Source organism: Apteryx rowi, unplaced genomic scaffold (assembly GCF_003343035.1).
Source record: "Apteryx rowi isolate R43461 unplaced genomic scaffold, aptRow1 scaffold_10, whole genome shotgun sequence".
In the NCBI taxonomy this organism is placed as follows: Eukaryota; Metazoa; Chordata; class Aves; order Apterygiformes; family Apterygidae; genus Apteryx; species Apteryx rowi.
In genome coordinates, this window is record NW_020447197.1 from 2,445,973 (window position 1) to 2,470,861 (window position 24,889).

Here is a 24,889-nt window from a genome sequence, read left to right on the forward strand (position 1 = left end):
ATACACATTTATATTCTGCCCTGTGGGTTTACGTAACATTGAATGAGAGATTCCTGCACACTTTTTGAAAGATACTCTCTTGCTTGTACTAATCTACATTGAGAGATTAAAGTGAATAAGCCAAACATAAATAAGCAATATTCTCATAACAAATCTTTGGAGAAATTCCATAAATATGGCCAAATTCTGCTAACTTTATTGATGTAGAACAGTACCTTTATGAATAGCCATGGTAAAGACAACACTGCTGAAAGAAACAGTCCAAGTCAGTATGACTGCGGGGAAACATAAGCTTTCAATAAATCTAAATCTACACGTTTAAGTATGCTCCAATTAAGATCAGTGTGTACATGCAATAGTAGAAATAACTAGGGGCAATGTGATTAAAATCAGGAAAAAAAATAATTTAAGGCTTAATAGCACCATAGTTTTAGAAAATATACAGTCCAGTTCAGATAGTATTAAATCTTTTGCTATCTGTCTGCTCCTTAAATGAGTCTTCATTATTCTTAGGCACTTCCTAGGTTCAAGGGTACATGTACAAGTACATGTTTGTGCATATGGCTTGAGTCCTTATCATTATTAATCATTTAAAACACTGTAATACAGTAGCCAAGTTTTGCTTCTGCTCTGTTCTTCTTATTCTCATCTATTTAAACACAGAACCATCATATGTAGCCATCATGCAATGAAAGGTACTGGATCGCTCGCACAACTGCAGAAAAAATTTAGGTGCTTACAGACTGTCTATTTTATTCTGTAGACAGAGTTGGTATTACCACCTCTGAATAAGTTTTTCTATCCATTATTATTCTTCAAACTTCAAAAGCTTTATTTCAAAACCTCCAAAATCATTACCTACCTACCCTGAAATTTCCTGAGAAAATTTCCTGCAGAAATGGTCCGCTCATTAAAGAGAATGAAGCTAAGGAAAATTACTTTGCCTTCCCCAATAAAATCTACTTCCCTTCAGTCAAGTTACTATTGAAAAATTGCAGTTTGCAATATACTCAGTTTGCATATATTCAGAATTTGTACATACTGACAATTTAGCAGATGATGTCTCCTCACGTGTTATCCATCTGGATCTGAGTAGAACTTTTCCATCATTTTCAGCTCTTTATTGTGGCAAGCTGTACCAGGAATGGGAATCTATACCTAAGGAAGGTGAGCTGGTCTCCTACACTCTTTGTAACTTTCCATCAAGATCTAGATGTGGAGAGATGAAGCACGTTGGGACAAAGATCTCACAGCTACAGCAAAGAACGCAGAAAACAAGGGCACTGAGGTAATAGGTAAACTGAAATGACTGGCTAAAGGAAACTGGAATCATGTGGGGAACAAAAGGGGTGACAGATCAGAGGGAGAAAAGAGAGGGATTAATTCGATAGTTGGTAAGTTAACAGGGAGACTAAGATGTGATAAGGAACGAGAATGGAGACAGAAGAGTAGTGGGGATGACTGGGAAGAAGGTGGTGAGGAATGGGAAAAGTCAACACGTGGCATGAGAATGTGAGAGAAGCTGAATGCAAGGGCATTGGGGAAGATGGTGGCAGAGAGAGAAAAGACCGTCTGATGGTTAAAGCCACCAGAAACTATCCAGGAGAATAAAATCCTATCCTTACATTTAGTAGGCAAGTCATTTTTACCATCTATTGAACTTTAAAGACAGTCAGTAACTATGTATTCTACATTTCTGAGACCCTTACCTGCAATACTAGAGTCTGTGTTCCAGAAGTTTTGTAGACTCAGAGCTCCAATAGAAGACATCTAACTGTGTTCTGAACATGTAGACTGCTATATAAGACTAACTATTCTTAAAATTCAGATCCTAGGCATCTTAAAATGAGATGTGTTTTCTATCACTCAGCTCGCTGGGACTGGTAGAATACTGGTAAAATCCTACAGAGAGTTAAAGGGAAAGAACATCTTCCCCTCTATGCTTGACTCCTGAGATACCAACCATAATCTGCTTCAAAGGTACCCATTTCTAGCTAACGCAGATAATAGCTTTTGAGGAACGTCTTAACTGCTCCCTTGAGAATACAGGCCCAGACATAACTATGTTTACAGCATGTAATAGCTTTTAAACTTAGAAAGGACTCATGCAATTTCCTTCCCTGACTTTCTGCACAACATAGGCCATAGAATTGGATGGAGCTCCTGAAGTCTGGTTAAAATACATACATTCATGGCATATAACTACCCAAACGTGATGGGTATTGCTTTTTGCTCCCTGCATTTTCTAATGCATCTTTTGTTCACAGTCACTCCCTTAATTTACATAGAACTCTTCTGATTTGGAAGCAGGGACCGTACAAAAAAATCCCTCTAAAGATAAAGACATTTGTCTCTACAGCTTAAAAACAAATATCAGAAATAAATGGCCTGAAAAATTAATCACCTTACATAAACTTTCCATTATATTAACTGTGGAATCCCAGAGACCTCTGCTGTGTTTTCACTGAATGAAATTATAGTTATCCTCTGGAGGTATACAATTATACCAATTAAAATAATTTAACAACTAAGGAATAAAGAAAGAGATTTGGAGAAACTATATGTAAGGAAGAAAGTAGCTACCTGAGAGATTTAACCTTTCCCCACCTACTGTTGCAGCAGTTGAGGTCAGCTGAAGTGCCTTCTTTTACATCTCTAGACTGAAATACTTTCTAAAAGGTAAGTGAAGCAGTGAACAGTGCATGCTAAATTTCTCATGTGCTTATGTTCTACATTTATGTTTATGTATATGTATCATATCACTGCAAATAAATTAGTGGCTGTACAATGCATTGAAGATATAAGGCATTGTGTATTTCTGCATTTGAGTATTCACACAGATACTGTATATCAAAACGGGCTTGTTTTTCTCGGATGATAAAAGCAATTCACTGCCTATTTTAAGGTTGGTACTCAAAATCCAGCTCCCATGTCCTTATTATTCATCTGAGTTGATTATACTTTAGCTTCTTTATGGACTCACTAAAATATGCACTAATAAAATCTTCTTAGCCTTTTATTATCAACTGTCTCAACACACACAAATATTGCAAGCTGCAAGGATTTTCTGGTCACTGTGAGTATGACTCTAGACTACTCAGCAATCAATGCATTTGTTATGCTGTCTCTGGCAGTTGATGCTTATGAAAAGGTAACAGATTTTTAGTATCATTCAGGCAATTTGCAAACATACTGTCGCCTTTAAGGGTGCTGCATTTATTTCAACACAATATAGGAATGAATTTAATCTGGGTAAGTTATTATGATTTACTAACACTTTTCCTTTGCTGTTTCCTTAGATGTTCCACAGCTGCCTGGGCAAAATTCTATGTTAGAAATACACCAGCTATTTAGGGGCTTAACTTGCTATCAATTTTTTTAAACTCAATAGATTGGATTTAAAAATCAATGGCAGGATATGGATCAAAAGTGCCTTTTCCAAAGCTATAACGGTGCAAATATTATCACTGAGCACTCACTTATACACATAAGATCTGAACATTTGAAATAAAAGCTTAGAGATCTAAAAGTATGAGATGCCATTGAAACCAATCCATTTAAGTCCCTAAATAGCTCATCTGATTCATCTCCCCAATGAGAATATATGATTGTCTCTAGAATAGACAGACACTTACCATAGCAGTGCTTTTTGCGGTGGAGTACTTTGAAGTCTGCTATTTTTAAAGTGGTTATAGAAGGACATTAGTGAGAAAACAAGAGAAATGTTTTAGTGGGGAATTATATGGTTGAGAAATCATACATGAGGGATACCCTTCCCCAAATATTTCACTGATTTTTCATGAGCCCAGTTTGGGCTACATTACAGGAAGGTTTGGGGGACTGTACATATTAAGACTCAGGAAGCAGTTATTAAATTCATCTGGCAGATTAAGGACATCAGGAAGTGTTAGTCCCTATTTTTGGTCTCTTAATGGCACCTGACCCCATATGATTTAAAACCACAGGTGTTGACTCCAGGAGTCAGCAATCTAAGGAAAAATTGCTGCTAAACTTACCATTGGAAGAATGGTCCCTATCAGAAACTATAATTCAAATGTAGTGTGCACAGTATATCCCTAAATGCTACCTCAAAATAAAGAACACACAGCTCAGAAGTGACTATTCCAACCACCTAAGTATTACAATAACAAAAATTATGGAAAACAAGGAGATAGACAAGCATGATAAAATCAGAAAAAATATTACTCTTCGGCAGTCGAATTCCCTCTGCAGCAAGCAGAATCAGTACCTGCATTAGGAAAAGAATAACCATATACTCTTGCCTAACAGATGAAGAGTAAAGATATGAGATAACCATGTCTACATTCCCTCAGTCACACCGGCTGATCCTGAAGATATTGCCACTTCAGTTCTGGCTGTACAACTGTATAGTCCACCCAGGYGGATCAGGGATGCTTCTGCCTGTGCTATAATGACTTGCAAAGAAATGCAGCAATAGCACAGCTGTAGGTACTCTGTACCAGGTCACTGCTAATAAGAGGTATGTTTGCTAAGGACTTTGGAGAAGTAGAGACCTGGAGCTGTAAACAATTCATATTTTTCATTATGTGAGCAGGCACTTTAAAAAGTCTTGTGGTACTTCATGACCTTGCACCCTTTCACCGAATTGTGCACTTTGAAATTTACCTGAGGGCAAATTTTTCTACACTAATACAGAGATTTTCTCCATTTTTATTGCAACTTGAAATGTCTCCATAATGTCTTCACACCAAAATGGGTAACAATACATTTCAGATTTCTATCAATAAATTATACTTCAATTCTTGGAATTCATATGAAATTTAATTTTTTATGCTCTAAGCCCCCCCCAAATCAGTTGAAAACAATTTCAACTGTTTGTAGTATTAAGACTTGCAATTCTCATTCTGCTTCTCATGCTTCTCTGGAAATGTAAGGAGACCTTGAAGTGGGCTGTTTGGGTAACTTGTAAGGTTATCAGGCTTGTAGCCTTAAAAGATTAGGCAGTTCTTTTATTTAACATAAACATTCAAAATATTTTTTCTCAGATCTAAGTATTGATTCAAACTTTTCAAATAATTTGGAATCTTCACATTATTTTTTTTCTCCAAGAACTAATAATGGACAAAAACTCTGTTTTGTATAGAAATAAAATAATCAAAGGTCATCTGTGTTCCCAGAATGGAGGTATTTCTCACTATTCCACAGGAGTAAAGAATGTTTCAGAAGGTTGGATTACACTGACCAGAGTGTTTTGAGCATTTCCTGATTAACACCAGCATTGGCTACCCAAGGAAATGCCACATCCTTCAACTTGGAGAAAAAAATTATGTGACGATTTCAAATTATTTGAGAAGTCTGAATCAACAGTAAGCATTGAAAGCTCAGCTGGCTATAAATCCGGGTGTCGCAGAAGCAGGTCTTCAGCATATTGCAGGAYGTGCTCAGTACTTTGCAAGACTGAGCTCTTAGTCATAAAAATATTTTTTACATATAAAAATACAGCAGATGTCCTTCCAAAAATCACACCTTAAGTGTTATTCCCTCTCATTATGTTTTATACATTCAGAAACAAGACATTTGAGATATACTGCAAACAGTGCAAAAGACTGTTTTATACTTATAAGAACACACACTGCAGTACCTTTAAGCGCCGACCAAAAGAAAAGTTGAGAAAGGTTTCRTCCTCAGAGAACCTCTGGTCTGAGCCGAACTTCTGTTTTGCAAGTTGTAAACAAACGTCTTAGAATGCACAGAATTCTTTCATTTCTTTCCAGCCAAGGCAGTCTCAAACACATCAAGTCCTGCTTTGAAGTAAACCTGAGCTGAATTGATGCTGTTCAGCACCTCCGACAAGGCTGCTTGAATGGTCTCATTTGACTGATGTAGCTTGCAGTGCTCCAGTGCCTCTAGCAGTACTGAGAACTGGCTTGTCCTTTCATCTAGTCTGTAAAGAATATTTCTAAAAGAGAACAATGGAGAATTGTAAACCTTTTACTCAAAACAATTCATCAGAAATCATCAAGGATCCCTGCAAGCATCTGCCACACTTTACAAATGATATATATTATGTATAGTAAAGCTGACCTGTGGCAAACTGAAAGACAACTGCATATTTATTATGGCTTTCTAAACTGTATCTGTCTATTGATCTAAGTGTATTTACATTGAAACATTCACAAACTTTGTTCAAGAAATCTCATGTTCCTCCTTGGACATTCAGGGTTTTATCAAAATCGTGAGCCTAGGCCCATYAAACCCCTCAAGAAGTATTTCATGTCTCAGCTGGATTCTATTTATTTCCTTCTAAAAAAAAGTTTTTTACTCTGGACCTAGGCATGGAAAAAGTATTCTTCTCTTCCTATCTACTCCTGTTACTTAGTTCACACTTCAGAGGTGAAATCCTAGCTGCACTGAAGTCAATGGTAAAATGCTCATTGCCTTCAGCAGAGCCTTATTTCATCAATAATCTTTTGTGACATCCGAACAAGAGCAACCCATTTTTAATGTCACATACTTGATGAAGGAAATAAGTGAAAAGTACAGCTAAACTCTTATGAGACAAAATCTGTGTTTTTCTATAATATCTGCCAGACTTTTTAAATGACTTGTATAAAAATACATGCAAACGTAGATTCCTTGGAAATGTCTGTATGAGGTGTTGAAGGCTCAGAATTCAAAGTTAGTCAGTGATTTCAATGAGACTTTGAAGCAGGCTATAAATGTTATCTAGAAGCAGGTGTAATCATTATCCTAATTAGAAGAGCACATAAATATCATGAATCTCCACCCAGGGGCTCCTTTGATTGTAAACAAGTGAGTGAAAATCAAAACAAAAAAGCTGCAAGTGATTTGGTGTAGGATTTTATCCTTAAGTACATGGCAGGGGTTTGGGGGTGGAGGGGGGGAGTACTCTCCCAGAATAAAAAGAGCAAGAAATCAGGGCAACTCATACAGTCCGTTAGTGACCTAACCGCATGACAGGACAGGCCCAGTGGCAACTCCAAATTAGTAATAAAACTGCCAAGTACATTCACCTACAAGACAGATGACCACAAAAGTGTATCTTTTGCTGATTACTCCAAGAGTCATCTAAATTGTCAGTCTACAAGGGAGAATGGTAATGAAGTAGCAGAATAAATGATATCACAGAACATCTACAATCCTTAGCCATGTTCTTCAGTTTGAAAAGATGCTTTGAATGAAGGGCAATGTTTTTCAAAGATATGAAATGACTTCTATCCTCATAACACAATTTTACTGTCTTTATATTTTTACCTTCCTATATTGAGTTTACATCTGGGAATAGCAACAAAATATTAACACCATGCCATACAAACGGTAAGCATTCTATCCCCTAACAGCAATACATCTAGCCATACTGAATATTCTGCAATGCAGTAACTAATCAAATTAAATATACAGGGGAAAGACCAGTTCATGTACAACACTGCAAGAGAAGGACAGCTTGCACAGTTTAAACAGTAGGTCATCACTGACCTAGTTCATTGAGACTGAAACAGGTTAGAAGCACTTGCAGGAACAGCTCAGTGGGGACAGAAACCTTCAGCAGGACAACAGTAACAGCAGATGTGGCAATAACTTCTTCAGCTTGCGCTGCTGCAGCCACATGGGAACACGTGCCTCCTTCCTCAGCTCAGAGCTAATGCTACTGTTCCTTGCAAATATGATGCAGCTTCCACTCAGAGGTGATGGAAATTGTATTATTACAGCTTGTCCCTAAAGGTTCTCCGTGATACAGTAAAGGAAAACAGTGTATGCTGAGAACCAGAAAAGTTCTTGGTTGGTTGATTTTTAAGGAAAGGTTGTGGTAAGGCCTTTTTTACTAGTTGGGGCCTTTCTTATTAGTTATTAGTACTGCAGGTTTCAAAGCAGGGATTGATTTTGCTCCCTCTGAAATCAATTCAGGGGCTCCTGCTGAGACCAGTGTGAGTGGAATCAGGCTGCCGAAGAGCTCTCCTCTACAGTACTCACCGCTCGCAGGCAGAAGAGGACTGTACAACCTCCCCTTCAACAGCAGGGGCAATGCTAGAGAGAATCACATTATTTTCTCCTCGCAGGACATCTGTGACAGTCCTGTCTGGTGGCCTGGAAAGTCTGCCTGAGCCAAGGATGCTACTCCAAAGGCTACAGCACTGGCACCCTCGGCTATATTAGGATACTTCTACTCAGTTAGTGGTGGTAACTTCAACTTGTAAAACCATCATAGGCCAACAAGCACCAGCAGAGTGACACTGATTTAGACTGCTATCAATCTGGCCCTTTAGAAAAGGAGTGACCTGAAGACTGGAACACTTGAGGATCGCTGAGGAAAATTTAAGAGGTGAAGAGGAACTCATCTTTTCCTATCCCATCTTCAGATGTGCTCCAAAGGCGGCACACACAGGCAGAAAACATACCAGGTTGTTAAAACAGTTCAATTCTACTGCTGTGATTCCAATGGCAGATGGTCCATTGTAAAAGAGAAATATTCCCAGCCCACCCCACATAACTACAGCACAAATCAGCATCTAATGAGAGATATCTAGATGTTTGATGAATGAAAGAGACAAGCAGTCTTTTATCATAATTTAAAACAGTATCTTAACTACTGCAATAGTAATATGGTTTAGGCATACCTGACTGCATAGTATGATGGAACCTATTTTTCATTTTTATATATGCAAATACTCTAAAATAAGTAACATTGTACAGTATCTGTTTTTTTCAAATTTTCTGCTATGGATTCTCCCCAGGATCTTATACTTTCCAATTACATATCTACTTTGCAAGCCATGCCACCTTTTTTGTGGCATTATACAATTTTACTTATCTCTGTCCAAGCTTCATCAAATGAAAAAAATGGCTATTCTAGTTTATCACTTCTATGCCTTTACAAGTCAGAAAAGAGTTTTCATTCAAAATTACACACTGACTGGAAAATAAAACCCAGCCCTGCCACTGGCATAAGATATCACTGTGTGACCACAACATGCGTAACAATACCAAGACACTTTCATTTATACTGTGAAATTCAATTACATAAACATTCCTTAATGCAAACTGTTTTTGTAGCCTACGCCTTTAAAATAACATTAATTCCAGCCTCTTGCCTAATTGCTTAAGTATCTACCTTCATCTTTAACTMTTTTGATCTTATACATGTAATTCATACAGCCAGCCTGACCCACGCAAAACAGAAAGAGACTCCTAAAAGGGAAGTGTAGTATGTTATTGAAGACACTAACGAAATTACAACACACATCACTCATCTTAATGGGCTTGTTTCAATGACACGTAACAGTGACCTGAAAAGTGTAACACCAGACTAGAAAACCTAATTAATAACTTCAGGCAGTACCAATAAAAGAGATAAAATATCTCCATACAAATGAGCCAGCCTTAGTAAACTAAAGAAAAGAAACTTATAAAATGAATTCCAAAAGAACCTCATCCATAACTTTTATGAGCCCTTTGTAGGTCTATGAACATATGCATTATTGATGAATATAATGCCTTTATGGTTAAACGCTRTTTTTCATTATCACAAATACGGATGTATTATCACTCTCACCAAACTGAAATGAATATGACAAATTCTTGAATGATAAATCACACTAGATAATATAACGGCTTTACACAATGATTTTGGAGATTATATTGGAGCAACTGGAGAGTACAGATAAAAGTAGATTACTGCATTATTCTTGTCATGAAAAAGGATTATTTTACTTACAAGAAAAGTATGTATGCGAGTAAGGTACAACACAAGCTGAATTATTTGGTTGCTTACAAATAACCTCCTATCTAAGAGCCAATGTTTAAGTTTTTGAAAAGAAAAGTAATTACTAAGCCATTAGTTCATGGCAGCAAGTACACAGTCCCCCAAGAAATGAGATCAGGTTGTCTCAGGGGAATATTTATATATATATATATATGCTATGGGCACCCTCTGCCTATTCTAGTTATAACCTAATGTGCTGTGACTAGAGCTGCTTCAGCACCCTCACAAATTCAATTCTATACATCTCTGAATTATTTTTTCTTGTCCTCTCTGGGGGAAAAAAAAAAGCACCAAAACAGGGTGTTTCTGCATTTCCCTTTCCCCTGATAATGTTCAGTTTTGAATGTACTTTTCTTAGATCTAGGAATCTTGTTTTCATTCACATTTGTAAAACACAAAATATTACTGTAACTGGGTAAATAACTAAATGTATTCCAACAGAAATATTTACATGTTGGGACTTCTAGTTCCGCAGGGTGTTGGCTTATCGCAGGAAATAAAATATTACAAATTCTCTACCCCTGCAAAAGGCATCAGCTGATTTATACTGGTTTATTTATACTTGTTTGTACCTCAGAAAATTTTATGGTGAAGTTACAGAAAGGTTCCCTTCTTCTTCCTCCAGGTCCCTAATCCTTTTGATCTCCATCAATATTTCTTCCTTCTTATTTTTTAAGCTTTATTGACAGCCACATATAGTTTATTAAGGAGTACTCTTAGCTATTTTATCGCACAGCACAAAGATGGCAGRAGGGGAATATTATAAAATTATAGTTGCTAGCCACATGAAACTATCTTTTATCAGGACAAAATTCATGCAGCRGTGAACTTTCACTGCATGTCATTATAGCTGATACAGAGGAAAAACTTTTTGCTACAAAGCTGATTTCCTGCTGGATCAACCAGTGGAAGTCACTGACTCTGGGGCAACATGAGCTCTAGATCCAACAGCATCCATGTGACCGGGGAAGACAGGGATATAGCAGCCAAGGTTTCAAGGGCAACTTAGTTATAAATGTCAGCCTATTCCTCTACTGTCCTACGTCCCCACRGGCTCAGCAAGTCATATTTAAGGATCCCCTGTCTGTAAAGTGTTGTGGGCCTGATCAGATTAGACTCTATCAGCCCAAACAGTAACCTTACTCACAGACCTTCCCATGACACTACTTAAAGCTATCCTGGTGACCTTTATCGATTCATCTACTAGATTTCAAATTCCTTGTACAAGCATTCCAAATCCAAAAGATTTGGAAGATCTCTTCAAGAAATCAAGTTGAGTAGAGGTTGTTTTCTGAAATTTTTATGGCCAAAAACCAACATTCACAGAGAAYGTTCACTTTCACTTGTATTCTGAAGCATGCAAGTAAATGATTCTTTTGATAGTTGAGTAATTCCTGTCAATAGAAAAGACTGTCATAAAATAAAGCTAACTAAACGTTAGTCTTGATTTTCTGATAATAGGACAGTGTTCTATAATGGCTTGGAAAAGATTTCAAATGGGAGACTATCTACAACAACCTACAGCTGAACTTTTTCACTTTCATCAAATAAACAGTAATTACTTCATTTCTTCCTTTGAATTTTTTGTGGCTTATGACAGCAAAACAGCTTCCAGTATATCCCAGCAGCTAATCACTGAGTAGAATATGGGTCCAAAGATATGTGCCTGCTCCAGTTCTAGAAGGCTTTAATTAGCAGCAAATATCCTTYTTGTATACCATTTAATTGTATTATTCTCCCTCTCTTATGCCACAGCTTTTCCACAYATAATTTTACTGGATTCTGGATCAGGGTTCATATTTGTACTCATGTTCACATAAATATTGAGAAGAAAAATCCAGAAATAATCTAAGCAAGACAACCTCACCTCCCCAGAGTAGTCCACTTGGAATGCAGAGGTTTGAGATCAAGCTTACACTTCCTACTTTGCTCGGTCTTGTTGGGTGTTTGGATGCCACCTGAGTGTTACAAGCTGTAAGCAAAGGAAGTACGCCTGTCCACTTCTTCCTGCTGCTYCACTCTACCTTCTCTATCCACTGTCCTTAAGGTGGGGTAAGTCTAAAAGGAATGACAAAACTGATTCTAAAGGCARTTCTGCAGGAGGATCAAGGAGCACAACCCAAGTGGCTGCAACATAGCCTTGACATCAAACATCATAAAGAATACTCACATCTTAGACTAGATGAAGATCTTGAAGTCCACCTACTGAATCTCCTACATTCTAGCTTAAGATAGACTTAAATACTCATCACCATAATCCTTGAAAATGCAGGGAAAACACAAGCTGACAAATACACTGTGAAAACTGACATACACGTAACTGTTAMTACTTACTTACTTTTAGGTATTAAGCTAAGTTATGTTCTTATCTATAGCACCGTGCAATACCTTGTTTTAATCTCACTTACTCTTTGAGTTAAAGGACATGCTGGCCCTTAACTGAGAATACGTACAAAATAAGCATGAATAAATGGAGCCTGGAAGCTGGACTTAAGTTTCTAATCATAAAAGGACTGAAATTCTGTAACAGGCTCAAGTAAGAATTAAGAAGTCTAACTGGTTTAAAGCCTGAGTTTGAGTAAAATTTGGCTTATACAATATGCCTGCTTGCAAGGGCTGAGCCTCAACATTACCGTTTAACTCACAATTTTTCCACTGTTGAAAATGTGTTGAGTTCAGTAAAGTTCGTTCTTTCTTTCATTGGAGTAAATAAGATCAGTAAGTAAGAAGAATCAGTTCTACAACTTCAACAGTACAGAATGACTTCAAAGAACAGAACTGGAAGGAAAAAGGAAGATTAGGATGCAACTGTTCTTCAAGGGTARCAAGTGATTGTTTACAACTGCTCAAGAGCAGTTCCCTAATTAATCACCCATGATTTCTCTAGGGTTTTACAGAAATCAAGCAGACTTATCTAGCAATTCATGACACCCCCTCACCCACMCCCAAATTTAACACTGTATCAGATTCTTTGCCACAGAGCTTTCAACACCTATATGCAACTGCTCAGAGAATGATGTGCACTCTACAGAAAAGTATAAATTCCTTTAAAACCCTCTAATATTTTTTTCTGTGATTTCTTAGAACAAACACTTGCATCTGTACTTGAGTGCTTTATGAATTTAACAAAATAAAAATAGCTATATTTTAAAGTGTTATTTGTTGGTAATAAATAGYATGAACGATACTTTGTTAAATTTTAAATAATGTAGTGATAGCTGTTGGTAACAAATGTGAGCATGTTGCTCTTAGATTGATTTATGCTATGCTAATGCTTTTCAAATGAAGRAGCATATGCTTATGCTGAATAATTTGGAGGAAACTATTTTTGTTTTAAGGATGTCTCCGTCTGGAAAGCAAATTCAAAGCAGATGTGCTACTATTTTGAAGGACTTGAGGGAAGTGAATTAATAAAATTATTTCAAATTGGCTCACAGCTGATGCTCTGAAGGCTTCATAGTGATTTTTATTTGGGAATTACATATGTAAAACATCTGATTCCTAGAGAGGAATACTATTTCTAAACAAAGCAGTAAGAGACAGTGTCCAGTGTCTGATGCAATAAACTGGCTTGATCTCCATTTCCAGCTCTGGTATGGACTAATTTTAAGTAACTCCATACCACAAGATGTGCAAGATCAACATCATCAAAGCTGAAATCAGAAGAGGCATTAAGGTAAGAGGTAATTATTGATGAAAAATTAATTATGTGACAATATGTCCATTGAAGAAATGTCTGAAGTTTTTTTTTTTTTTATTAAATTCTACAACATGCAGGCATAGAATACTTAAACATTTTTGTCACAGTGAAGATAATTTTCCTGTTAGTGATTTCAGCAACCAAATTTCTAAGCACTGCGGCCTAGGTAATATCTTGTGGGAAGGAGCATTACATATTAACTATTGCCCCTTTTAGTACCAATGAATTCCTCTTATTTTTGTATTTTGTTTGAGAAAAGTTCCCAGCTAGTATTTCAAACATACATCAGTGGTTCCTAACTTTTATCTGTCATTACCAAAAATGTGGGGCCATATATTTCTTGCATCTAAATAATGTTATGGGCTCCACTGCTTATAACAAAAATAGAAATAATGTATGAAACGATCAAGTTTCTGTCAAATTTGGTAAATTTGAAATCTAATACTTTATAAAATTTACAAAAATCATAAACTATTTCTCTCTGAAATCAAATATTCTTGACCTATTTAACACAGATCTGAGCAAGATTTGCCAGCAATGGAAGCTGAATGGAAACTGTATCCTAGCCAGAAGACTTGCTAAGAATTGATGCGATAGCTCTGCACTGTGCTCAGTGAATAGCCTTCTGAGAGGCTTTTCATGGTTAGCAGAACAACTTGTGTGAAATAAGCTAAAAAAAAAAAAAAAATCTAATAAGGCTACTTATTCCAATAAATGTCATTAGAAAAAAACAAACAGATACTTTGCATGGTCAAAACATGCTTACAGCACATTTTTGGGTAGCATGAGGCATTGTATGTCCTGGATAAATGAGGAAGTGTTGTCTTCAGGGCCATTAATGCTGTACTAAATTATAATAYACATAATAATATTCACCATATCAAAAACATAATGGGTGTGATGCACACTACAGACAAAACTGTAGATGTGTATAAATCAAYTGAGTTAAAAGGATGGAAGAAAATTCACAAGAAGTACATACAAGAAAAATAAATGAAGGTACATATACCCAGGTTTTTTGCAGGTGTAATGAAAAGATWTTCATGCTTCCTGTTTAAATAAGCTTTAAACTCAACCATAATTACATCTCTGCATATGTCTAATTCAGTATTACTTAYGCATCAATTTCTCTTTAAACAGTGAAAGAGTTGCAAGACAACTTCACGGTCATTACATGTACTTGTGATTCCAAAGGAGAAGCCATTTGAGTTGCCACTCAGACGGATCAGGAGTTTTGAGCATGGGTTACACTCACATTATTGCCTCTTCTGAGTATTAAGAAATGGCGTAATTCAGCACGACTAGCAGTCATGAGAAAAATCATAACCACAGCAGGAATTTATAAGTGCATTATCAAATTAGTAATTATCACTGATGTATGCTATGGTAAATGTGTTGCTCCACACACAGATGAGTATTAAAGAAAGAGTCCACATCTCAACAGATGAAACTCTATCTATTTGGCCTAGTCAATGAATAATCACAGCACCTTCTTCGTTACCCCCCAGTTTTGGGGAAAGACGAGGCCAGAGTCTTTCCCAAAGTGACCCACTGCACAGGGAATTCTCATGCGACCGGCAAGACCATTTCTACAGGTTCATCATGAATCAAACACTCCCTACACCTTCCTAACTGCACCTCTTCTGGGGTACCATGCTTACAGCGAACGGAGTCCTGGGGAAAGCTGCCTGTGCTCTTCACAGTTGCAGCTTAATTTCATTGCTGCATTATGTCGTAGCACTGAAYGAGCAGATTCACGACTGCATCACCTTCCCAGTACCTCAAATCCCATTTTGAGTATTCTGCACCATCTGAGGCAATAAGAAGTGACCTTAATTATGTCTGTCTTGTGCTGGCTGCTCAAGTGAAGAGAAAATCCACCYCCACCCTGCTGCTACACCCCTGCGAAACAGTTGGGTACAAACATTTCTCAGCCCACCTTATATCAAGGCCGTTACTCCCTATTCTGCTGGTGACTTGGATGTATGAATTTGAACCAAACTATGATTTTAAACTGAAATTAGTGTGTCAAACATGTTAATGCACTTTTTAAAGCTAGAGGTAGCTACAGAAATGCCATTAAAATCAAGGGTTTGGGATTTGATTAGAAGTGGTATCATCATTACTTTGTATGACTTGTAATATACATATATATATATAGTCAGATGCAGAGGTACCAATCTAGTTAAATTCAATAATTGCTTGTCACGTCATTAATTGTAACTGGTTTGTCTCTGGTTTTAGGATTGAAAAGATAACCTGATGATTATGAATTGTAATTATACTTTTATAAATTACTTTCTAAGGGAGGTAACCTGCACAGATGAGTTTTTGCCTATTCAGTTTTACTGCAAGAACAACTTTTGACTCTGTTGTAAAAACTTTGGATATCCTGACTCATAATACAGTTATCACCAGCTATTATAAATCCTGATCGCAAGACACATAGCATCTATTTAGAAGAGCATATAAACCAAGAATCTAATCCGTTCATTCAATGTCTGCTACCAAAGAGAAAATCATCTTCCAAGTAAGCAGTAACCTGAGACTTACCAAGCACTATATAATGTCTTAGACATACTGACAGTACAGAGTTGTCACTGTTCACCTATCTCTTGAAATGTCTCACTGCTTTCCTGTATTTTTTATGCATAACCATCCTTGGAATTTTTCCCATGATTTTTTGCCCTTGGTCGTTCAAGAAGTGACCTTCTAAGAAGCAAGTCTCACCAGCACTGCGCATCATTTTTTCTATCGTTAAAATGTGAGCTCATCATCCCTGACTTAAACCAACAGACACTGTAACTAGACTGCACAAACACCACGAAGTTGAAGGAAGAAGGTAGTACAAATTAGGAAGAAATTATAGGTGTAAAAAATACATTTGAACAAACGTGTATCAGAAAGAAGGGAGTTGAACATGAATTGCAGTGGTCAGAGAAAATGCAAACATGAGAGTGGGAGGAGGAAGTGAAAGGAAAAGTAGAACAAGTGGAAAGCAAGAAAACAATGGGAAAATCAGAGTGCAAAAAGATGGAGAAAAGTAGCTGTGGTAGAATTTTATACAACACTGCAAGCGTGGCATAGGAACTTAAATTTCATAAAGCAAGAAACTGAGGAACAGAAAGAAATGAGTCAAGAAGGTAATAATATTGTAGGTGCTGCAAAACAGTATGCTGGAAAGAAGAAAACATTGCGTAAAGCCAGAATGAAGAAGATAGGGACAATGATATGAAGGATGGATAAGGAAGGACAAATATATTTACATTGTACAAAACAAGGCACAACAAGACCAAGTGCAGACATATGGAGAAAAGGAGGCAATGCTTTCCTGGAGGAGTGAATCTGAGAAGAAAACAGAATCATCACATTACTGACAGAGCCAAGAAACACTAGTGAAGGATTAGAAAGCAAAGCAGTACCACTTATACAACTCCWCTTATAAGAGGTGGAACAATTATAGAAGAAAAAGAGATGCAAACTTCAAAAGGTACAAAATATTAGGGTGAAAAGTGAGATGTATAACCACTGCTGTGCAATAGGAGGGAAACTTATTTATTCTGACTAAATGGCAAAATCTGAGATAAAGTATTCTAAAACTATACACAGTTCCGTCCCTCTCCCCAGCAGCATTCTAGTATTGTATTCACAAATTTCATATGCCAGATAATATTATGAGACTAAACATTACTATCTATTCTTGCCAATGTTACCTGCATTGCTGCAGTATTTCCCATGCTAAGAATCATCAGCACATCACACCTTATCACTCTCTGCTCCATACAATACAATGCAGAAAACAGAAAAATTATTTTGCATGTGGTTGGTTCAGGTCAGTAGTAAAGTCTTCACAGATCAAAACTGTCTAAAACATTACAGCAAAGAAAATATACAGAAAAATTTCCTATTTAAAGCCACAAATGAAGAGTTCAAAATGAAAAACCAAATCTGCAAAGAGCCTATATAATGAGACAGAATTACTGTGCTGTAGCAGTTCTTGGCTATTTTTTTTTAATGACATTGTATTACATGTTTATCCATGTCACTATGCAAGATTAGCAGGTCTCTAGAAATATTTGCATCTTTAATGCTTATCCTCTATAAATCCAATAAGCTGCTTGTTTACMCATGGAGATTTAATAAGGACTTTAATCTTCCTATTAAACTTATCTCTAGAAGCTAAAGTCTTAGGGTATGTGCATTTTGACACCTGAGAATCTGTTGCAGTTTATCAGCAAAATAGAAGTAAATCCAGTAGACTCTGTACATGTATCAGGAATAAATATAGCAAAATTCAGTCTGAAAGAAAAATATTTGTTCTAGTGAACAACAAACCCTTGAGTGCCATGAGATTAGCAACAAAGCAAATTACATTTTCGCATGGTACTAAAAGCATCTTTCATCTCATTATGGCAAATTTAGGACCTACAATCTTTTGTTGCTTATATTGAGTATTTTTTCAGTACATTATAATGCACTTATTTGTTGTTACTTTTTAGCCCACTTAAACGCCAACGCCATACCTGGGTATCCATGCAAAAATGAGGCAAAAAAAGAAGTTTTTAACCTACACGAATGAGCAATGAAAAACTGCTGGATGTATTTCTTGAAAACACAGATTATTTTATCCTTATCTTTACAGTATTTAGGTATGTCAATTATTATCTCTACTAGACATAGCACAATGACACTTGCAACACTTCCATAAAAAATGGTGATAGCTGCATACAGCCTTAATGGACAGGATAAACTTGGCAGGCTACGGAGGATGAACCTCTGCAGTAAGAGACTTTACACAAGTTGACTTTGAACCTTCTGTAAAATTGTTAAAAGAACCGTCAGCCACAAGATACCTGTTCCTTAAGCAATGGTCTAGTAAGAATATAAACTATGTTTTAACTTGAGCAGAAGTGACAGCCAAAGCTCTTGTATGCCTTTTTTCCTCTCTCCCTTTAAAGACTGAAGACACAAACTCTGTTTTCAGTGACTCGTTTAGATTCAGAAATCTTGGTGGGAGCATCACTGAGTATTCCAGGAAAGCCTGCAACCATCTAATATCAAAATCATTTTGAGTTGTAGGCACAGACCTGAAGAAATCAAACGCATCCAGAAAGAGAAGACATCTTTTACTGCACTGCGTGTGCTCTATCTGATACTCTATGAAGTTCTCTCTATTATCCCATTTCTTTGCAATATTATTATTCCTTTTTATAATGCCACTGGAGTGTTAGGCCTTTCAACAAAAAGATATAAGCTCTCTATATGAATACCTAAAACGTATACATGTGGACTTGACAGAGAAATGAGGCTGACAGGTTGTCAGAGGCTGTGGTGATCAGCAAAATGTAAGAAATAGTTTAAAATACAGTAGGAATGGTCTTATGGTAGGCATACGTAAGATTTGAGCTCAACATTTAGAAATACCACGAAGACGCTTGCTTGTCATGTTATCTGTGATATTGCCAATATTAGTGCTTTGGTGGGTATTTTTGCAAAGAAATGCCAAAGTGTAACATTAATCTTTTAGAAAGAGTTCTACAGATTAGCAGATGCACAGAAGACAAAGATGTTCATAAAAGAGACAAAGAGGAGATGCATCACTCGGCATGGATGCATTTGCCTGATTATCTAACATACCAACATTCACTTACAGAAATTAATTCTGTTGTCCTCTCAGAGAAGCCATGCAGAGATTTGGTTAATCAGTATCATAACAGGTGTCAGCTAGTACTTCCTTGACCTTATTAGACAAGCTGCTTTCACTGTAGGGAAATTGCCCCCGGTCTTTTGATTTGATCCATGTTTATTTTGGCTGAAGCACCCTTTGTTTAGACTACAGATATGAAATATCTTCTCCTGTCCTTGGCAGTAAAATACATGTGCTTTATTGAATACTGATGACGGTAAAAAATTTTTTTTTTAATATTTATCAGCAGTTATAGAATTATTTTATATTACTGCCAAGGCTGACCATCTCATTGAGAGGACAATATGTTTGCAATCATCTTTTTTATTCTGTGTTTATACAGTGCCTAATGTAATGGAACCTCTGTTCTTGTCTTTCCTTTCTCCATACCATTGCAGTGTAATCTATGGTTATTAATACTGATATCAAAATACGAGTATCATAAATTATAGAGGACAGAAATATTTAACATGAATATAGATTATAAAAATAGAAAGAAAGAAAGCGGATAGCTAAAAAAAACCCCAAATATACACAACACCTTTACTGATTATGCCATCAAAAAATGACAAGGTATCAATCACAAAATTAACAATATTATGCAAAATGTAATGCGAAGATTAATGAAAAGTAACCAATAGCTATCCTATTTTATTCCTAAATGCGTATATTGAAAACAGAAAGTCTACTCAGGGTTACCATTAGGAATCAGATAAATTCTTAAGACACAATAAAATTCAGAATCATAACCTCAAATCAAGCTTGAAATTAACCTTTGCAAAGCAGGATAATATTCCTCAACCTATTATTTTTCATTCTGCCCAATCTCTGGATAAGACTAAAATACGCTGATGAAAGCTGTACTTGTCTATTTCCAGCTCAGCTGGAAATAAAAAATCATGGGTGAAGTATGTTACTGTGAAATTTTCAGTTCAATGTCATGAAGTTCAGATAAGAAGGATAATTACCTAAACTACAGTGTTTACTTACACTGTACTGAACAACCTGTCAATGTCAATCACCATTACTTAAATTTAGTAAGGATATCCTAACACAATTATCAGAAGTCAAAGACGTTTGAATTCTATTTAGTAACCTTGAATTATTTTACTGTTCATTATAGATGAATAATGTATCAGTTATGACAGAATAATGCCTTACGCACTGGCTGCATTGAAGAGTCTATTGCATTAAGTACCTATATGTGATGAGAGACTACAGCTCTGCCCGTGAGCTTACAAACCATACAAATGAGATATAGAAAAGATGCATTAGTCCCCCTTTAGTGGGCAGGCAGAAGTAGGTTGCAACCCACCTCTCCCAATAAAGCAAAAAAACCCCACCTTTCTTTTAATTCAACTCCTAGAAGAGAAAACATAGTACAGATCRAAAGAGTTGTGAATTAGGACAAGCACAAGCCTAAAAATGATGTCTAAACTTCAGCAAATTTTGTCAAGTACTTTGATTGAGGTTGAGAATATGAGCCCAAATGGGTATACAGGAAGCAATCATTTTTTCATGAAGAATACGTGCTTTACTGTGCACACAAATTCTTCCTTCAGAAGGCTGTAAATAACAGTATTTATGGAATCTTAATGATCTAAACACAGTTGGAGCCTGAAGGTCAAGGCTGCAAACTGCATCCTAAATTTCTGTTTACAGATGAAGTATAGTATTTATTGCTGCACTGCCTGTGCTGCTATAGTTAAAGGGCTGCCAGCATTTCCATTATAAACCACTATTTCAGGGGTTTATAACTTGCCCATCAATTTTCCCACTGGGCTGAAACATGGCGTACAAGGACCCAGCTGTGAGACTGATTTTTTGTTTTTTTTCTTTACCAAATTACAAAAAGAAACATCTTTTCTAAGTTTAAAGTTATCCAAGCAAAAAAGTATGTCAGGTTTTTCAAGTACTTCTAGTTTTCTTGTRATACTAGTCCACTATAGCTTCAGAACACAAAATAAGTTTATATAATTGCATCAATTAATACTTTACAGAACTTCCAATTTCTAAAATGCGAAAATAACCCAAATAAAGACATATTGTTAGGTCAACTGCAGAGTATCTATAACAAACTGGCTGAGGTACCTTCAACGTTAGAAGACAAATACATGTGCACATTAGCGTGAGCYGTATCAAACACACAGGACTAAAATCCACTTGCACGGTACACTAAGTAAGTAGACGAAAGCTATGGGGGAAGAATACATTCCTTTTAAATAARTATCTAAAAGATGATACAGAAGGTGTACTTTACTTCTGTTATATACTATAGTCGATGTTAGGTAGAATACTTTCAAGTAAAGCCAAATCCAATGTGTTGCCACACACTGTGAGGTATCTTCAGGGTCTACTGTTAAACCTTGCATCAAATTAATGTAATCAAGAGGGGAAAAAATTACAAACCTTTCACCTCCACATTATCTAATTTGCTGGTGTGAATAACGCACTCTGCGCTGAAGTGCTGCTGAGAGTAGAAAGGTGAAAAACTTAATTTACATTATACTTGCATATCCAGCAATTACATCTTGATGAGTAACAAACATGACAATTAATGCAAGAATTTAAATATTAGAGGACCTTTGTATCTTTGCATTGGAATCCCAAGTTTTGRAAAAATTTATTTTTGCAAATAAAGAACAAGTGCATATACTGGGCCAAATTCAGCAATGTGTTGTTGTGATGCGACACTGTCWTATTATATTCAGCACTTTCAYGGTTCCTTTGCAACACCATACCAGTTCAAAAAGCAAGACGGGCATTGCTAAATCTGGAATATTAGACTTTATTTAATCCCACTTTGCTGTATTTCTTTGTATTATAAATTCAGTCACGAAAGGAATGAAGTAAATTAGTTCCTCCCAAAATTTTATTATATTTTCTTTATTATAGCCCTAGGTATTTATTCACTSACACTGTAGGGTTCACCACAAGTACCTTTTTTGTCTTCTGTTTTTGTTAAAAGACCATACCTAATGCTTGAAAGACCCTCTTCCTCCCAATGCCATCGCTTTCTACTTTTCTTCCAAAATCTACGTTTTCCATCTATCTATTTTGGACCCAATTGAAACAACAGCTTGCAGCAATTGAGTTAAGACGTTTGACAGTGTTTTCCCATCAACTGCCACAAAACATTGCTTTATGTCTTTAGTTAGCTCTGACTGTAGGTACATCYACACTGCTCAGTAACACGGATCCCTCATTCGCTCTAGGGTCCTGGTCCCCTACTGTCTACTGTATATTTATGCTACTTCACTTCCAAGCTCTTTTTTGAGTTACCCCATCGGTTYCCCCTAAAGTAAAACCTGGGTATGGCTTTTGGGACAGTTCTACCTGAGGACCCCTCCTAATGGGCAGTATGGATCACACACTGACTTTGTTCAGCTGCAGAGTCCTTCAAAACCAGCCCAATAGGCCTGGCAACCTCAGACAATCCRCACGCCCTCATTCTGTGGCCCAGGGTGCGCAACGCAGATCCGTGGGGTCAAGCTGTAACACGCTACATTGATGGGCTGCAATACAGTCCTCCAGACACTGTACTCAAGCACATATATACACTCTATTATTTATGTTGCATAGTCGCAGGGCCAGGCATTATGYTGTGCAGAATGGGCCACTTCTTTATTTTAAAACTTCTGTGAAGCTACTGATGACCAAAAGCTTTTTGTAGAGGAATCTATGATGAGAGATACAGACCYGCAGCCTTTCTTAGAAAGTAAAAGATGAAATGATCATGGCATTTTAAAATCAATTTGGGCAGAGCTGCTGAATACACATTAGAGAATAATTTTAAGTTGAGACAGGATGTTATGAACGGTGACTGACTAAGGCCCTACCATTCACTTCATTGTACTATCTTTAATTGMCTAAAAAGCAACTAAGAACACTGCTGTATAATTAAATATGTTAAATAATGCCACACAGGATCTTGTGYAACTCCAAGTCTTCAACGATATACAAGAAGTTTTTAATAAAATATGGGTGGAGCTTGTCAAGTACTATTAGACTTCAAAATATTTTCTTCTTTTGAAAGCTTACTGTACTGTCTAACACAAGTATCTGTCACGCTGCATGAGTTGCCATCACACAGTACATCTTGTTAGCAGTGATGTCATGACAGAAATGCTACCCTGCGGCATTCTAACGATCTCTTGTATTGTAACGAATTTATATTTTCTGCTGAAAGGATGAAATAGGAAAAGAATTAGCTTTAATCTTGGATTCTCACTGAYGTATTTTCACAAGAGCATGACCGTTTTGAAAACCAAGCAGTGTGAGATTACTATTTTAGCTTGAATGAAGAACATGTTAGAACACCATACCTGTAAAGTCCTGGAGGAGCTTGAYGAACAACAAAGCTTTTCTCCAAGCTTTGTAGCACATCATTGAGCATCCTGACTCTGATAGGAGCTCTCTCCTTGGGGTCATTAGCTGGACGCATCTCATCTGATTGGAACAATTCTGCGGTGTCCCTCAGACGCGAGGCCACTGCAAGCAGCTGATGAGTGTCCACCTGATCACCTAGGAACAATAAGAGAAAAGGAATTACCAACAAGTGAATTAGAGAACATCACTTATTACTCCTGCTTTACAAAATAAAATAAACAGTGTAATTAAAGCCTAGGCCCTTTTTTCCCTTGTAAGAATCATGTAATGGAACAAGGAAAGCCATAGATCATTGTGCATAAATTCTGATATATTTTTTACAGAGGATCAATTTTTGCTGTGATATTTTTGGAYCACATAAGCTATGTGGAATTATTTTGGGGTACCCACTTGGAATCTACCACTGAAAAACCAGTTATGCAGGAAGCTATGGTTAAATATCAGTAACCACAGAGTTCGCTTCTGAGACAGTACTTATTCAGTGCTTTCTGACACTATTGCTCCCAAGTTTGAAAGTAGGAGAGGGGCTTGTTCCAAAATGACTGGTGCATAGAAAATCCCAATATGCAGAGTTTAATTGAATTTTGCCCATCATTTTAGAACCCTAGGGGTTAACAGCACTTGCAGGGGATCTGAAATTGCTCCTTTTAATTTAACAGATAATCATTTAAATCACACACCAATGAGCCAACAAACACTTCAATTTATGTCCAAACATGTATTCTAAGTCAGTCAGTATTTTCAAAACCAGTGTTAACTGTTACTATGTTCATAATCCTACACAGACACCAAAACAATAAAAGCTTACAGCACTCTGAAGCACACTACTATTTAGACATTTCCTGGTTCGCAGTCCAGAAAGAAATATATAATGCATAAATTGGAGCCTATTCAGTGTGCAGTATATACCCACCTGTAGTGCAGGTGAAGAGCATGCTCTCCTCTCCCAGTGCGTGCATAGATTGTCAAATTTATACCAGCACATGGAGAAAGAAACTTGAGTCTGAACCTGACGCAAAGTCCCACCCCCCCCCAAACAACAACAAAAAAACCAACAAAAAAACAGCAAAAACATTTCCAGAATGGAAATGACCATTTTCAAGCAGTCTTTAAGACCAGGATTCACTTTGCCTATTAAGGTAAATTCAAATATCCTTAAAGCTTTAAAAYGATTATTTAATTAAAACAAATAATCCAGTTTTAAAAGTTGTTTGGTATCTTACTGACGGAGATGATTGAACCCAACAGGCAGTTTAAGACACAAGTTGAATGTGTGTTAAAGTTCCTCGTCCAATGGATAAATGGAGAGATCAGAAATGGTAAATTGAGAATATMAACTTATTTCTCAAAC

The 24,889-nt window shown here is 36.7% G+C and overlaps 1 protein-coding gene across 1 annotated transcript in view; it reads right to left on the reverse strand.

Annotated features, from left to right (window-relative positions):
- Window positions 1–5,742: 5,742 nt before the first annotated feature.
- NAALADL2 (N-acetylated alpha-linked acidic dipeptidase like 2) overlaps window positions 5,743–24,889 on the reverse strand; it is a 305,207-nt gene continuing 286,060 nt past the window's right edge. The window contains exons 13-14 of the mRNA XM_026060735.1: window positions 23,475–23,673; window positions 5,743–5,941 (exon numbers count right to left, since the gene is read on the reverse strand). Coding sequence (XP_025916520.1) covers window positions 5,743–5,941; window positions 23,475–23,673 — 398 coding nt within the window. The remainder of the gene's footprint in view (window positions 5,942–23,474; window positions 23,674–24,889) is intronic.